The sequence below is a fragment of the Panthera pardus genome, unplaced genomic scaffold (genome assembly GCF_024362965.1).
Source record: "Panthera pardus isolate Hobbes unplaced genomic scaffold, ASM2436296v1 HiC_scaffold_20, whole genome shotgun sequence".
Classification (NCBI taxonomy): Eukaryota; Metazoa; Chordata; class Mammalia; order Carnivora; family Felidae; genus Panthera; species Panthera pardus.
Window position 1 is genome coordinate 73,264,365 of NW_026526766.1, and position 14,038 is coordinate 73,278,402.

At 56.3% G+C, this 14,038-nt stretch overlaps 1 protein-coding gene across 9 annotated transcripts in view; it reads left to right on the forward strand.

Moving 5' to 3' along the window:
• RGS3 (regulator of G protein signaling 3) overlaps positions 1–8,618 on the forward strand; it is a 139,680-nt gene extending 131,062 nt beyond the window's left edge. For 8 of the 9 annotated variants that reach the window (XM_019454093.2, XM_019454094.2, XM_019454095.2 and 5 more), the window contains 5 exons: positions 1,432–1,496; positions 5,521–5,622; positions 6,040–6,101; positions 6,715–6,881; positions 7,677–8,618. In XM_019454093.2, coding sequence (XP_019309638.2) covers positions 1,432–1,496; positions 5,521–5,622; positions 6,040–6,101; positions 6,715–6,881; positions 7,677–7,862 — 582 coding nt within the window. In that variant the 3' untranslated portion in view covers positions 7,863–8,618. Of the gene's footprint in view, positions 1–1,431; positions 1,497–5,201; positions 5,422–5,520; positions 5,623–6,039; positions 6,102–6,714; positions 6,882–7,676 lie in introns of those variants that run through there. The other variant, XM_019454103.2, reaches the window with a different exon arrangement.
• Positions 8,619–14,038: the final 5,420 nt, after the last annotated feature.

Sequence of the window (14,038 nt, forward strand, 5' to 3'; positions counted from 1 at the left end):
CCTCTCCCATCCCAGAACATTTCCTGGGCTCCTGCCCTAGGGTGGCACTGTTGGGGCCCTGGGTTTCCCCTGGAGGAAGATGGACAAGCACCAGCAGGGCAAAGGGAACAGAGGACAGCCCTGGTAGCGATGGTGGAAATCTGGAGGGGTCGGGAGAAGAGGAATGACAGACCGGAGGAGATGAGAATTGGCGGGGCAGGAGGGAGAGGAGAGAGGGCATTCCAGGCCGGGGGGGGACACAGCACAGGCAAAGGGGAGGGAAAGGGTGGGGGGTGCGAAGTGTGGGCCCCAGTGTAGCAGTGGGGGATAAAGTTGCAAGCCGTGATTTAGGCAGTGAGGGCCTCAAGACTCATTGTTCTCAGTCTGCTTTCCTTCTCTTGATTCATTCATTCACCTGACAAATACTTGTTGTGCTTCAAATGTGTGCCAGGCCCGTGAAGGTGATCCAGATGGACAGAGGGCTTGCTTTTGAGAACTCACAGTCAAGCAGAGGGGACAGATTTAGAAAAAGCCATTTCAAATATGATGGGGACCCCAAAAGGTGTGCAGGGGGCACACCCTTGGTCTAAGGGTGCTCCCCGGGTGAGGAGGCATTTAAGGGGCCTACCCAAGGTCTAAGTCTTTCCTGAGGCTGGGTCTTGGGAGTAAAGGGAGATGGGAGGGTCACAAAAACGTCTCCCATGGAAGGTATAGCACATGCAACGCCTGAGGTGACAGGGCAGGTCAGGTGAAGACATTCCATTTGCCTGGAGGGCAGGGTCAAGGAGGTTGCCGGAGCAGGGGTCAGGCTGGAGAGATAACTGAAGGAATTGTAACTGATGTTAAAATGCAACTTTCTACCCAGACCCTGTGCATCATGTTACGGAGTCTGAATGTTACCCTGGGGGCACCGGGGAGTCATGGAAAACTTTAAGGCAAAAGTGGTTCTCTCAGGCTTGTGCAACAATTCACTTTACACACTGCCAACCAATCTCAGGTCTCTGTCAGACCTCAGAATCCTGAGTTAGTCATTATGATCTCAATTTTGAAATTAAGAAGCAGAGGCTCACAGAGGGACAGCGAGTGGCTGAGTCACACTGCAGAATGCCTGCTGTAGCCCTGCTCTCCAGTCTGCCCTACTGCCTGCCGTGATTAAGTGCCACGTCTCTGGCTCTGCCATTCGGGCTGTGTCTTTGGCTTCTCCCCTGCAGCCTGGGTTCTTAGTTGGCACCAGGGGGAGACGCCTTTGGCTGGGGGATCTGCCAAGCCAACCGTACTTCATGGACAGGCCGTTCCCAGTAATGGGTCTCCCTGTCCCTCACCTGAGGGGTGGGGGCTTTGCAGGAGAGGGGTGGCATGGCTGGCAGGAGCTCTTGGATCCCTGAGCCTGCCTTTGCTCAGGCAGCAGCCTTCGGATGCCCAGACTGTAACGTGTCTATCTTTCTTCCACAGATGAGTGGGGCTGACGCAGTTGGGGATGACGATGAAGCCTCTCGGAAGAGAAAGAGCAAAAACCTGTACGTTGCAAAGATCATGATCCTCAACCTTGCAATCAGGGAGGCTCCCCAACCCCCTTTTCCTCCTCTATCCTCAGACTTGCCTCTCCTCCACGGGTCCAGGTGGGGAGAAGGGGCTGTGTCCAGTCCTTCCCTAGACAGACACCAGTGAACAAGAGGATCTTAGGACTTAGCAGTGGCCCCAGGGTAGGGTCACGAGGGTCCTGAGCATCCGGCACTGCCCTCAGCATTCATGCGAGTGATGCAGTGTGCTGATTCAGTACCTGGAAGCCCCAGGGAGCCAAGCAGAGGCAACCAGCCAGGTTGTCCTGGCCCCGGCCCAGCCTCTGAGTCAAGCGGTGGCTGAGTGCCCTTGACAAGTTCTTTGCTGCCTCTGAGAAAGGACTGAACCGACAGTTTACTGGGATTCCCCCCTTTTCCTCCTAAGCCCTTGAATGCTAGCTGTCTTGGGAATTACCAGGAGGTGGCGCTGCTGGTCTAGGTAGCAAAGCCCACACTCCCCAGCCTTTCTGGTCACACTCGCCTTACACTTCCGTTTTGGAGGTTTGTTAGAGGTGCCAAATAAATGAACAGGGTGTATGTGCGTTCTCCTTGGGCCTCCTTGTACACCTGGGTCCAAAGCCCTGGAGACTAGGGGGAGGGATGGAGAGAAGGCAGTGGGTCACATGGAGGCCCCCAGAAGGAGCCCCCCCTCCCCTCTAGGTCTGGTAGTACCCACCATTATTTACCAGTGGGGTCTGGGGGAGGAGACAGGAGTCTTCCCAGATGCCTCTGGCAGCCTTTTCCCTGGCCTCCACTTTGGCTCGTGTCCACTACCCGAGAAACTCTTTCTTTTCAGCTCCTTTGCCCTCTCCAGGTTCCTGTGCAACTGTAGGCTTCTCTCACTCTGCAGCCAGGAACAGTCACGCCTTCTCGGGAAGGCAAAATGCACAAAAAATAGCCCTTTGCACCCACCATTGGGTCCAGGTATCACCAAAGCCACTGTGGGTGTTGCTCCTGGGGGGGATGCAGTAGGGGGCAGTAGGGGTGGCCACCTGGGGGTGCTGGAGCCATCTTGGTCCACCAACACTAGCCTTGCTTTGGGGTGGGCGCTCTCTGCCTTTGAATGCCTGAAGCTCACATAATCGAGGACTCTTAGAATCTGAGATAGCAACAAAAATAACTAATATTTATTGTGCCAGGCACTGTTCTGTGTGTATTCCATATATTATCTAATTTAATCTTTACCAGTATTTTAAAAAAATTTCTTAATGTTTTATTTTATTTTTGAGAGAGAGAGAGAGAGAGAGAGAGAGAGAGAGAGAGTGCAAGCAGAGGAGGGGTAGAGAGAGAGGGAAACACAGCATGTGAAGCAGGCTCCAGGCTCTGACCCTGTTAGCACAGAGCCCGGACACGGAGCTCGAACTCGTGAACCGCAAGATAATGACCTGAGCCGAAGTCTGACTGAGCCACCCAGGCGCCCCTCTTTACCATTGTTTTTATTTTACGTTTCCTTTTTTTCTTACCCTATCTTACAAATGAGTAAATTGAAGCAGAAAGAAGCTAAGTTATTTGTCCTAGGTCAAGCAGCAAGTAAGTGGTAGAGCAGGGATCTGAAACCTGGCGTGCTGGGGCTAACAATAGAAATAGAAATACATAGGTATTTTTTCTTCAGACCTCCTCTATTGAAGCTCCGAAGGAGGTTCACGGCAGCCCTGCAAGGTAGTCTTTGAGCCCCTAGAGATGAGAGCCCAGGCCCCAGAGCCCACCCCTTCCATGTCTTCATGGCTCCGATTGGAGGAAAGCGTTCTTTTAACGTTTTTTTTTTTGTTTGTTTGTTTGTTTGTTTTGTTTTTTTTTTTATTTATTTTTGGGACAGAGAGAGAGACAGAGCATGAACGGGGGAGGGGCAGAGAGAGAGGGAGACACAGAATCGGAAACAGGCTCCAGGCTCCGAGCCATCAGCCCAGAGCCTGACGCGGGGCTCGAACTCACGGACCGCGAGATCGTGACCTGGCTGAAGTCGGACGCTTAACCGACTGCGCCACCCAGGCGCCCCGAAAGCGTTCTTTTAGATTCCTCTTATGGGTCCCTATTCTGCCTTCTGGACCCACGTGGGGACACGTGGCGCCTCTCTGAGCCCTGCCATCCTGTCAGACAGAGCACTATGCCCCAGGAAGTCACGTGCTGGCACCCAGTCTCCCGGGTTTGCTGAGGGCCCCAGTCCTCGCCCAGACGCTGCCAATCCCTGGACTCCTTGGCCTTAGCTCACGGCTGAGACCTGCCAGAGCAGCATCCCCAGCCCTGGGCAGCTGCCCAGGACCCTCAGGACACTGTGGGCCTCAGCTCTAGTCTGAGCATTTTTGCCCTAGGCAATGTGCTTAAAACTCTATGTGCAGTTACAACCCTAAGCAGCTGGTAGGTACTACAATCATTGCTTTTTGATGGATGAGAAAATTCGACATTCTGAGAGGTCAGGTAACTTGACAAAGAGCACACGGTTGGTAACCTCGGTTGGTAACCTCTGGAGCCGGGATTTGAACCTGAGGCTGTGTGGCTCCAGAATCTCACACTTAACCTCCACAGGGTACCACCTCCCTTAACGCCTTACACAGAGTGTCCCATAGGCCTTAATGCTACTTTAAGCTGGAATAACTGCAGAAATGTAATTACTACAAACTTACAAACACCAGTCTGAAAGTTGAATTATTATTATTTTTTTTTTACTGTTTACTTATTTTTGAGAGAGAAAGAGAGGAAGGGTCAGAGAGGGAGACACACACACACACACACAGCATGTGAAGCAGGCTCCAGGCTCTGAGCTGTCAGCACAGAGCCCGACGCGGGGCTTGAACCGCAGACTGTGAGATCATGACCTGAGCCCAAGTCGGACGCTTAACCGACTGAGCCACAAAAGTTGAATGATTTAAATTCCTTTTACGCTTAGGTAGCATTGTGATTTTGCCAATGCATTCTTCATTTTAACTTTTGGTTTCAAGTCAGGATTTTTTATATTTAGAAGGACAGAGACCAAAAATGAAAAATGTTAAAGTTTATCATTCAAAATTCACAAAACTGAATGTGTGTTAAACAAGTTACATTAATTAAAATCCCAAATGACATTTTTGAAAGTTTATAGGATTTGTATGTCTGAAGTTATTTGAGCTTAAGTTTGTACTAAGACTTTTGGGGCATCGTGCATATTGGTGGCGGCTTGTATCCAAAGCCCACGACTGAGGCTGAGGCCAGCTGCCAGGAGCTCTTCTCCTGGAGGTGCCCGATGGCACCGATGGTGCCTGGGGGTCTAGGGACAAGGGGGGCACACTGGAGCATGGGACATTTAACCCCTTTCTTGCCAGCAGCTTTGCCCAGCTGCCTCCTGGGGGAGTGGCCAGACTAAAAATGATTCCTGGCTAAAAATAGCCAGTCCAGCCACCCCGGTGGGCAGAGCCTCCCGTCCCTCCCTCCCGGCAATTTGCTGACTTGTTTTCTCCTCCTTCCCCTGGCGCTGCCATGGCAACGGGGAGGCCGGTCACAAATAACTGGGTCTGGCTCTCTGCCGGGCGGGCCCCAGAGGCCGCCCCTTGCAGACACATGCCCCTTTCACGGGCTCCCTCTCAGGGTTGGCCGGGAGGGATATTTTTTTTTCCGCTCCCCGTCCTGGGCCCTCCCATTTCCTGGCTCCTCCCGTCTGAGTCCCAGCACGGCCTGCGCCCGGGAGCCCAGTCCTCCGGCCGAGATCGCGGCGAACGAGCGCTCGCTCGGCTGGCGGCAGCCCGCGGCACCGTCGCTGCCCGGCGCCCGGGACGCAGGCCTGGGGGCAGGAGCCTGGGGGGCGCTCCCCGCGGACCACCCCGGGCCCCAAGGTGGGGGGCCCCGCGGAGATGCTCCGAGGCATGTACCTCACGCGCAACGGGAACCTCCAGAGGCGGCACACGATGAAGGAGTAGGTGCCTCTCACCCCAGCGCACGCCCTTCCCGCCCTGCATTTGCCGGGGCTGAGTGTGCCAGGCTGACCGACCCCCTTCTCTGCTTCTGCCCCCAGAGCCAAGGACATGAAGAACAAGCTGGGCATCTTCCGGAGGAGGAACGAGTCCCCTGGGGCCCAACCTGCGGGCAAGGCGGACAAAATGGTGAAGTCATTCAAGTAGGTGTCCCCCCCCCCCCCCCCCCCCCGCCCCCGACCCCGGTGACCCCTCAGGCACTCGCTGGTCCCTGCTGGTCCCCGGGGAAGCAGGGCTGGTGGCCGGCTTAAATGCACAGGGCTTTTTGGCTGGACCCAGCTCTGGGGTGGATGGAGGCTCTCTCAGAGAGCCTGGCACCTGGCAAGCAGCAGCCCTCACCCGGAGCAGCTGCTCTGGGAAGAACAGCCAGGCAGGGACAGAGGTGGGAGCTGGAAGTGGTGCCGGCCCACGGAAGCGGGGTGGGCCCCCCTTCTGGGCTCCTCAGCTGGGCTGGCCACTGCCCGGCCCGAGGGCAGCCGACAGAGTGCCCCCAGCCCCAGCCACCCCACTTCCCCAAAACCTCCCGGTGCCTCACTGTGTCCCTTCCCTCCCCCCCTCAGGCCCACCTCAGAGGAAGCCCTCAAGTGGGGTGAGTCCTTGGAGAAGCTGCTGCTTCACAAATGTAAGTGGGGGCCGGCCGGCCTGCTCCCCTCCCCGTGTTACCTCCCTCCCTCTTCTCTTTGCTCCTCTCCCAGACCCAGAGACTGAGGCTGGTCCCAGAGAGGTCGCCTTTCCCTCTCTGCTGGGTCCCCCTAGGGGCCTCTGCTGTCGGGAGAGGCCCTTGGGCTGGCCTCGGCGCCGGCTTCTGCCAGCGCTGCCCTGGCCACGGGAGCTGGCATTGCCTGCCAGAGGCCACTGGGACCTGTGTGCTCAGACCCGGAGTCCCAGAGTAACAATAAACATTTCCACGTACCCAGGGCTTACGCTGGGCCAAATGTGCCCCGCGTCTCGTGGGCAGGATCCCCTCTGATCCTCGCAGGGCTCCAGGAAATAGACTCGTGACCCCCACTCTACAGATGAGGGAGCTGAGGCACTAGACAGGGGAGACATCTGGCCAAAGCTCCCAGAGAGGCAGAGTGGCAGGGGTGGGTCCATGGCCCTGGGCCCCTGGCTCTTGGAAGCGGTTATCTTACTAAGCTCTGCACCCTAAAGGCCCCTGGAGGGGAAGCTGGGTGGCCAGAGGGCAGAAGTAGCTGGTTCTGCTTCTCACAAAGGGCCTGGGCTTCTCCTCACAGATGGGTTAGCAGTGTTCCAGGCCTTCCTTCGCACCGAGTTTAGTGAGGAGAACCTGGAATTCTGGCTGGCATGTGAGGACTTCAAGAAGGTCAAGTCACAGTCCAAGATGACAGCCAAGGCCAAGAAGATCTTTGCTGAGTACATTGCGATCCAGGCGTGCAAGGAGGTAAGGCCTCAGGCCGGGCCCTCAGGATCCCCATCCCCATCCCCATCCCCAGTGGCCTCTCAGTGATCGTAGGTACCTGGCAGCCTCAAGGAGCTCAGGAAGAAGAGGCCAGAGTGACCTTCAGGGACCATGTGTCCAGGGTGCAGAGGAAGCAGACAGGGGCCCTGGGAAGAACAGAAATGGTCACTGCCCAGGCACCGGTGTGGCAGGCACCTGCTAAGCCCTTTATGTGTGTGCTCTTTTATTTAACCTGACGACAACCTGTGATGGGTTTAATATTCTCTTCATTTTAAAAATGAGGAGACAGTCTCAGAGAACCTAGTCAGAGTAACCCACACCTACGGAGTGCTGACTGAGTGCTAGACGCTGCGTGCAGAGTCACAGTGGACGATCTGTCGATTTAATCCGTATCTATTCAGCATGGATGACCTTGCTTAGTCTTCAATGCTCTTTGAGGGACAGACTGTTCTTCCTAGCCTGCAGACGAGTCAACGGGACTCAGAGCACTTAGATGACTCGCTCAGGGTCACACACCTAGGTGTGGCGCTGCCGGGATTCGAACCAGGCAGTCGGACCTTAGAGGGGGTGTCCGCAGGCCCTATACACTACCAGCCCTACAATGAGTGACCGAGCCACGACTTGAATCGCTGACCTGAGGGCCTCCACTCTGAGCCTTAAGACGTGGAGCAGAGGGGCTCGGAGGTGAGAGGCTGGGTAGGTCACGTTCCTGGCCCTCCGCCCCCAGGATCGCCCCCCTGCAGGTAGACCTGAGCGCACTGCCCTTCGCCTCCGCAGGTAAACCTGGACTCCTACACACGGGAGCACACCAAGGACAACCTCCAGAGCGTGACCCGGGGCTGCTTCGATCTGGCGCAGAAGCGGATCTTCGGGCTCATGGAAAAGGACTCGTATCCGCGCTTCCTCCGCTCCGACCTCTACCTGGACCTCATTAACCAGAAGAAGATGAGTCCCCCACTTTAGGGGCTGCCAGAGTAGAGCTCGGTGTTCACATCAGGCGGGCTGGGCCCCCTTCCCACCTGCCTCTCTCCCCCTGCGACGGAGGGGGCAAGCAAGCCCCCGGAGGCTGTGTCTCCGGACGGACAGACGGACATTCAGACGAGAGGCCTGGACCGAGAGAGGCCCAGGCCACTGGAGGAGAAGAAGGACCGGCCCCGTTGGGTCCTCACTGCCCCGGTACGAGGGGGCCCAAGGGCCCTGGCAGGTCAGGGGCCCTGGCTGAGCCAGATCCGGAGCTGCTGCTCTGTGCTGCAAAGACTCAGCATTGACCAAGTTCCTTAAAGAACTGGCTGATGGGGCAGGGGGCCTGGCTGTGGGCTCCAGCGCTCTTCTTAGGGGCCACTGGGGCTGCAGCTCAGACCCTCACCTTGAGTTTTATTTATTTAAACAGTAGTCGGATGCTTGGCACGTTGTCCTGTAATAGGAAATTTTTGCCTCATCAGTGTTCCTAATTTACAAGTGCAATATTTTAACCAATGCCTTGTGAAAAGCCACCTTGCAGAGAGGGTGGACCCCACTTTCCAGTTTCGGGCACCAGTGGTGGCAGCTGGGTCTTCCGGACTGATGAGGCCTGGAGGGGTGGGTGCCGCCGTGTGACCTCGCACAGAAATCCAGCACCTGCTGCGTGAGGTGTCCCTCAGGGGCTCTGGGAAGGCGTGGCACCCTCAGACCACACAGCAGCCAAGTTCTGGAGCAAATAAAAGGCCTGTGTTATTTCTCGTTCTTGACCCTTTCTGGGTGTTCCCGGGTTTGAGCTTTCCCAGGGTCACTGGGGCTGGGAGGGTCAGAACGGCTTCTGTCTCGCCATCACCCGCCTCCCATCCCAGAGCCACACGATACACCGGTGATTGCCCCTCCCTGACAGGGTGCCTCCCTGGGCCGGACACTCGGCCATGCTTGTCCTGTTTACCATCTCATCTTCTCCACAAGCCTGGGAGGTGAGGGTTATGCCCATTTCACAGATGAGGAGACTGAAGCACAGGCAGGTGGGGTGACTTGTCCAAGGTCACACAGCTGGCAAGTGGCAGACGTTTCTGTGTGGGCCCAGCTGGCTATAAAACCTGTACTCTGGATTGCTGTCCTCTACTCGCCACAGAGTGGAGTCCCAGCCTGGCCACCAACTGGCGAAAGCCCTTCATTTTTCTGCCCCCCGCCCCTTACCCTGAGGTTCTAGTGGGACTTTCGGGTGGCACAGGGCTTGTTGGTGGAGGTGGATGAGGCCGGGCGTGGGCAGGCCCATGCATGCCTTTAGGATAGAAGGCAGAGCTGGGCAGGTGACGAGGAACAGGGATTACAGAGAGTCCCTCTGTGTCCCTGGGGAAGGCTTCCCACTCTGTGCCTAATGGGAGATGCAAATTTAGGAAAGGCCCTGTCCAAAGCTGCACTTCACCGGAGGCCCTGGACCGTTTGCCTGGGGGAGGTAGAAGGGAGCCTGGAACCCAGGCCAAGCTGATGCCAAAGCCGCCCCCACATGCCACCTGCCAGGGTCTGGGGCGCAGGGGCCTGTACATGGCCTGGAGTGGGGACTGGCCCAGCTGGGCTGGCTTTGATGAAGCCGGACGGAATTGGTGCAGGAGGGGCTGGGCCCCATCTCCCTGGATCTGTTCCCTGCCCGGGGTCCTGGGTTCACATCTGCCCGCCGTAAGTTGGAGACACAGAGGACACAGGGCTGTGTGGTCAGTCTCCTCCCTGCCTCCCCTCGCTGTTTTTCCCTGGAGGCCTAACCTGGGGCCAGGCATACAGTAGGTGCTCAGCACACGTTGTACAGCCTTCTTTTCTAGTACTGGAGTGTGAGCTCTTCCAGGAGTGGAGCTGGGTCTTCTTCAGGCACCAGGGCCTGGCATTGGACCTGGCCTGAGCCCTGTTTGGCCTCGTAATCAGTGAAGAGCTTTCCCACCACGGAGCCACCTCAAGGTTTCTAAAAGGACGGTGAGGGGCAGAGATGTGCCTCTAACTCAGAGCAAGGGCACCTCGCAGATGGCATCCGGGTCTGAGATTGGGGGTCTGACAGCTGGGAAAACAGGCCCAGAGAGGACCACAATACCGCTCCTGTTCCTCCCACGATGGCCAGCAGGCAGAGCTGGCAGCCGACGGAGCCCTGGACTTGAGTCTCAGCCTGGCCCGACTTCTCTGGTGCCCTCCACTTGGAGGAGACCCTGTGCCCCTGAAGAGCCCCACCTTCCCCTTTCTTCGGGTTCCAGGGGTTTAGCCTTGGGCCAAGCCCTCCACCTTCCCACCCCCGAGTTGCCATGGAAACCGAAGTCCCGGAGAGCAAAGTCAGGCAGATGGAATTCTCATTTCGGAAGGCCCCATTGCCTGGTTCCATTACTCACACTGGGTCCCTTGGCCCAGAGAGGCTTTGACTCCGCTGAGCAGCTGGATGGCCCACTGGAAAGGTGCCTGGATCCCCCTGCCCTGGGCCCTGACTGGGCTCCCTGGGGACCTTGGGCACAGCCCTCTCCACTGAGGCCTCAGTCCCCTCACGATATAGTGGGCTGTCCCCCACTTTTTTTTTTTTTTTTAACATGCAAGGAAGGATCAGGCCCCTTGCTTTCTGTCTGGCAGTCCCAGGCTGCTCAATGTGGGACATGAAGGCTGTGAGGTCATTATGTCCAGGTCTCTTCCCATTCTACAGACGGGAAGACTGAGGCAGAGGGAGGCGCAGTGCTGCATAGAGGCGAAAGGCCCAGGCCCTGGCTCCATTGCTTACTACTAGATGTAAATCTTGGAAAAAATCACACAGCCTCTCTTCGCCTCAGTTTTCTCATCTCTAAACTGTGCGTATTGGCACCTTTCCCAGAGCTTCGGTGACTAAGGGAGGTCATGCCTGCAGCAAGTTTAGCCCACAAGCACGGGGATGTGTTCCTTCAACGCAAGCTGCTGTTAGTGACATCATTATTCAGGGTTCCAGGGGGGTGGCAACGCTTATGCTAAAGTTGTCCAGGCCGGGACTCTACCCTGATCGGTGCGGACAGGGAGCCTTTAGCCTCAGGCCCCAGATCTCTGTCCTTCCAGGAACATTTAGCTAGAGGACAAAGCCAGCCAGTTCCAGGGAGTGTCAGAAACAGCCTGTCCTCACACCACTGCCCAGCCGGCCTGGCTGGGAGCACTTGGGGTCAGCCTGCAGATGGGGTTTGAAGGGTGGAAAGGGGAGAGGGCACGGTAGGGCAGTGGCTCTCCACTGGATGCCGGTGGGACGACACTCAGCATTGGCCTGCCTATGGCCCGGTCCCTCCAGCTCTTGGCCTCTTGGCCTCTTGGCCTCGCTTGGGGCAGATGTGGCCTCCCCGGCTCTCCAGCTGGGAAGAGACCATCTGGTCTAAACGGCTGACTCATGCTTGAGTCCCTTCTTGGGTCTCTGCTTGCATCTCCCCTGTGACAGGGAGCTCATTATCTTCCAGAGCAGCTCAGGAGGGCCTGGGAGCCCCTGGTGGTTCTAAAGTTCTTTCTCTGTGAAGCCAGGATCCTGGGGCTTGGTGGGGTAATGGGGGCAGGTCAGTCAGTAGTAGCCCCCGTGGGTCGTCCGCCCCGGGAGCCCCCTACTCGCTCCCCGATTCTCCGGCTTCATTTTTCTCTGCTCCCCACACCCTCACTAAACTCCTCTGCACTCCCCACCCCCATGTCTCTGCCTTGGTCCTCTAGTTCCTCCTGTCCCCTCCCTAGGTCCCCTTCACTGATATCCTACTCTAGAAAGTCTCCGCAAGTCACCCCTCTGCTCCCCTCCTCTCCCTCAGTGCTCTCGTGCCCTCAGGCAACAGACCCTGGGCCTCAGACAAGTGCTCTCTGAGCTGTTCTTTGGCTTATAATCGGCACCATCTGTGAAACATCTGACTCTGCCTATCCTCTCCCTGGCAGGGCCCGACAGGAGGAAAGGGGGTGCCCTGGGCCCCCTGCCGCCAGGGTGCCCGTTTCTTGGGTTGGAGGAAACGGTGGGGGGGGGGGGGGAGGGGGTGGTGAGGAAGAGCTTCAGGGCTAGTCCGGGCCTGCTCGGCACAGATGAGAGTGAGGGTAGCTAGGGTTGGGGGAGAGGGCAATGCCAGTTGCAGATAAAAAGTAGTAGCTACTGGGGCGCCTGGGTGGCTCAGCTGGTTACACCTCTGACTTTGGGTCAGGTCATGATCTCACTGTTCGTGAATTCGAACCCGGAGTCGGGCTCTGTGCCGACAGCTCGGAGCCTGGAGGCTGGTTCGGATTCTGTGTCTCCCTCTCTCTCTGCCCCTCCCCCGCTCACGTTCTGTCTCTCTCTCTCAAAAATAAATAAACACGAAAAAAATTAAAAAAAAAAAAAGTAGCTGCTGGCCACCCAGGGGCACACACCAAGGGCATTCTATGCCTTATCTCCATCAGTCCTCACAGCAGGCCTGGAGGAGTTCAGAGTGTTGTTTTCCTTTCACAGATGAGAAAGTTAATGTTCAGGGAAAGTGGAAAGGTATGTTGTGGCTGAGCAGAGACTGGAACCCCAGTCCCTCATGTTGGGCAGCCTCGCCTCCGGCCGGTCAGAGGGAATTCATGGACAGCACAGGTTCTCCTGGTCTTGAGGGTGAAGCTTTCCTAAGGAAGGACAGGAGCTTAAATGTGTGGGGATGTCTGGTCCTGAGCCGAATCCCAGTCTTCAGTAGAGCTTTTGATAAATTGCCTTACCTCTCCGAGCCTCCGTCATCTCATCTATAAAATGGGAATAGTAAATCCCACCTAATGGGTCTCAGGGGGACTCAGTGAGATAAGGAATACATGTAAACCCTTAGCACGGGGCCAGCCGCAGAGGGGGTGCCTCACGTAGGCAGATGGAGGGGGGCCCTGGGCTGCCACTGAACATCAAGAGGTGAGGTCAGGCTAAGGAAGCAGCTGTGCGGGAGGAAGCCGCCCCCCATCGGCTCGACAGGCAGTTTTTAAGACAAGGCCACCAGTGACTCAAAGACAAGGGCAGGGCCACAAAAGGGTGGGATTGGGCCCCAGGGTCAGTGGGCTCAGCAGAGTCCTGCTTGCCGTTTGAGGAGCAACCTGAGTAGCACCCATATAGGCGGGCAGCTGGCCTGTCCCAAAACCGTGTGTGACCTTGTATGAGGCCCCTCCTCTCTCCTGGTGGTTTCTTCCGGGAAACAAGGAGAACCAACTTTCCTCCTGCCTGAGGACCTTCTGAAGGGGCAGATGGCGCTTTGTGCGATGCGAGGGGCTAGAATCCAGGCCAGGTGTGTCTGCGTATGGTGGGGGGTGTGGGGAGGGTTGTCAGGACTACAAACAGAGTCTAGCCACTTCCGCCCTAGAGGGGGAACTAGAAGGACTGACTGGGATGGAGCGGTCTATTTGCCACCTGCCCTGGAGTCCCTACGGGTTCATGCCGCTCGGGACGCGGCCGCCCATGACCTCTAGCCGGGCTGAGTGGAGGAAGCTTGTGCCGGCTATTCGCACGTTCGTTCCCTTGAGGTAAAGTCCACACCTACCCCACCTCTGTCTCACACACGCACCCCAAGCCCAGGCCAGAGCAGCCCCGTCCAGGGGCCGAGCTCAGTTTGCAAAGGCAAAGCTCACAGTCCCCGGAATTGCGGGAAGGAAACCAGCAACCCAGGGTCTACTTCTGCGGCCAGTTTATGGTAGGTCCCTTCCTTCACTGGGCCGTGACCTTCCCCATCTGAAAAATGGGTGGGGGACATTCCAAGTTCCCTCAAGGAGCCATCTGCCTCTGACACCTTAGGTCGTATTTGCCTCTCCCTCTGAGGTGCTCTTGCAGCAAAGAACTGGCCCGATCCCCGGAATCTGTCCCATCACAAGGCAGCAGAGGACGGTGATGAGGAACATGGGCTTCAGAGGCCAACAGACCTGGGCTCGAAGAATGCTTTCAGTTAGACGAACCAAAAAATTGCGTAATTACATCATTTGGGTAACGGATATATAAGGAAGTTATTGTAAAACAGGTCATATCACGAAAAGTGGTTTATTTACAATATTAAATATTTTGTGAAATTACCTATCATGTCAAAAAGAATTTCTGACAGTTTTAATTTCAATCTTATTTATTTATAAATCACATTAACAATCATCATGGTTTTATTTAGTTTGAACATTAAAATGTAAAAACTATTTGGAAAACAAACAGAACCGGAGAATTCTGTGCTTTGCGTAAGGCACAAGATTTCAGCTTC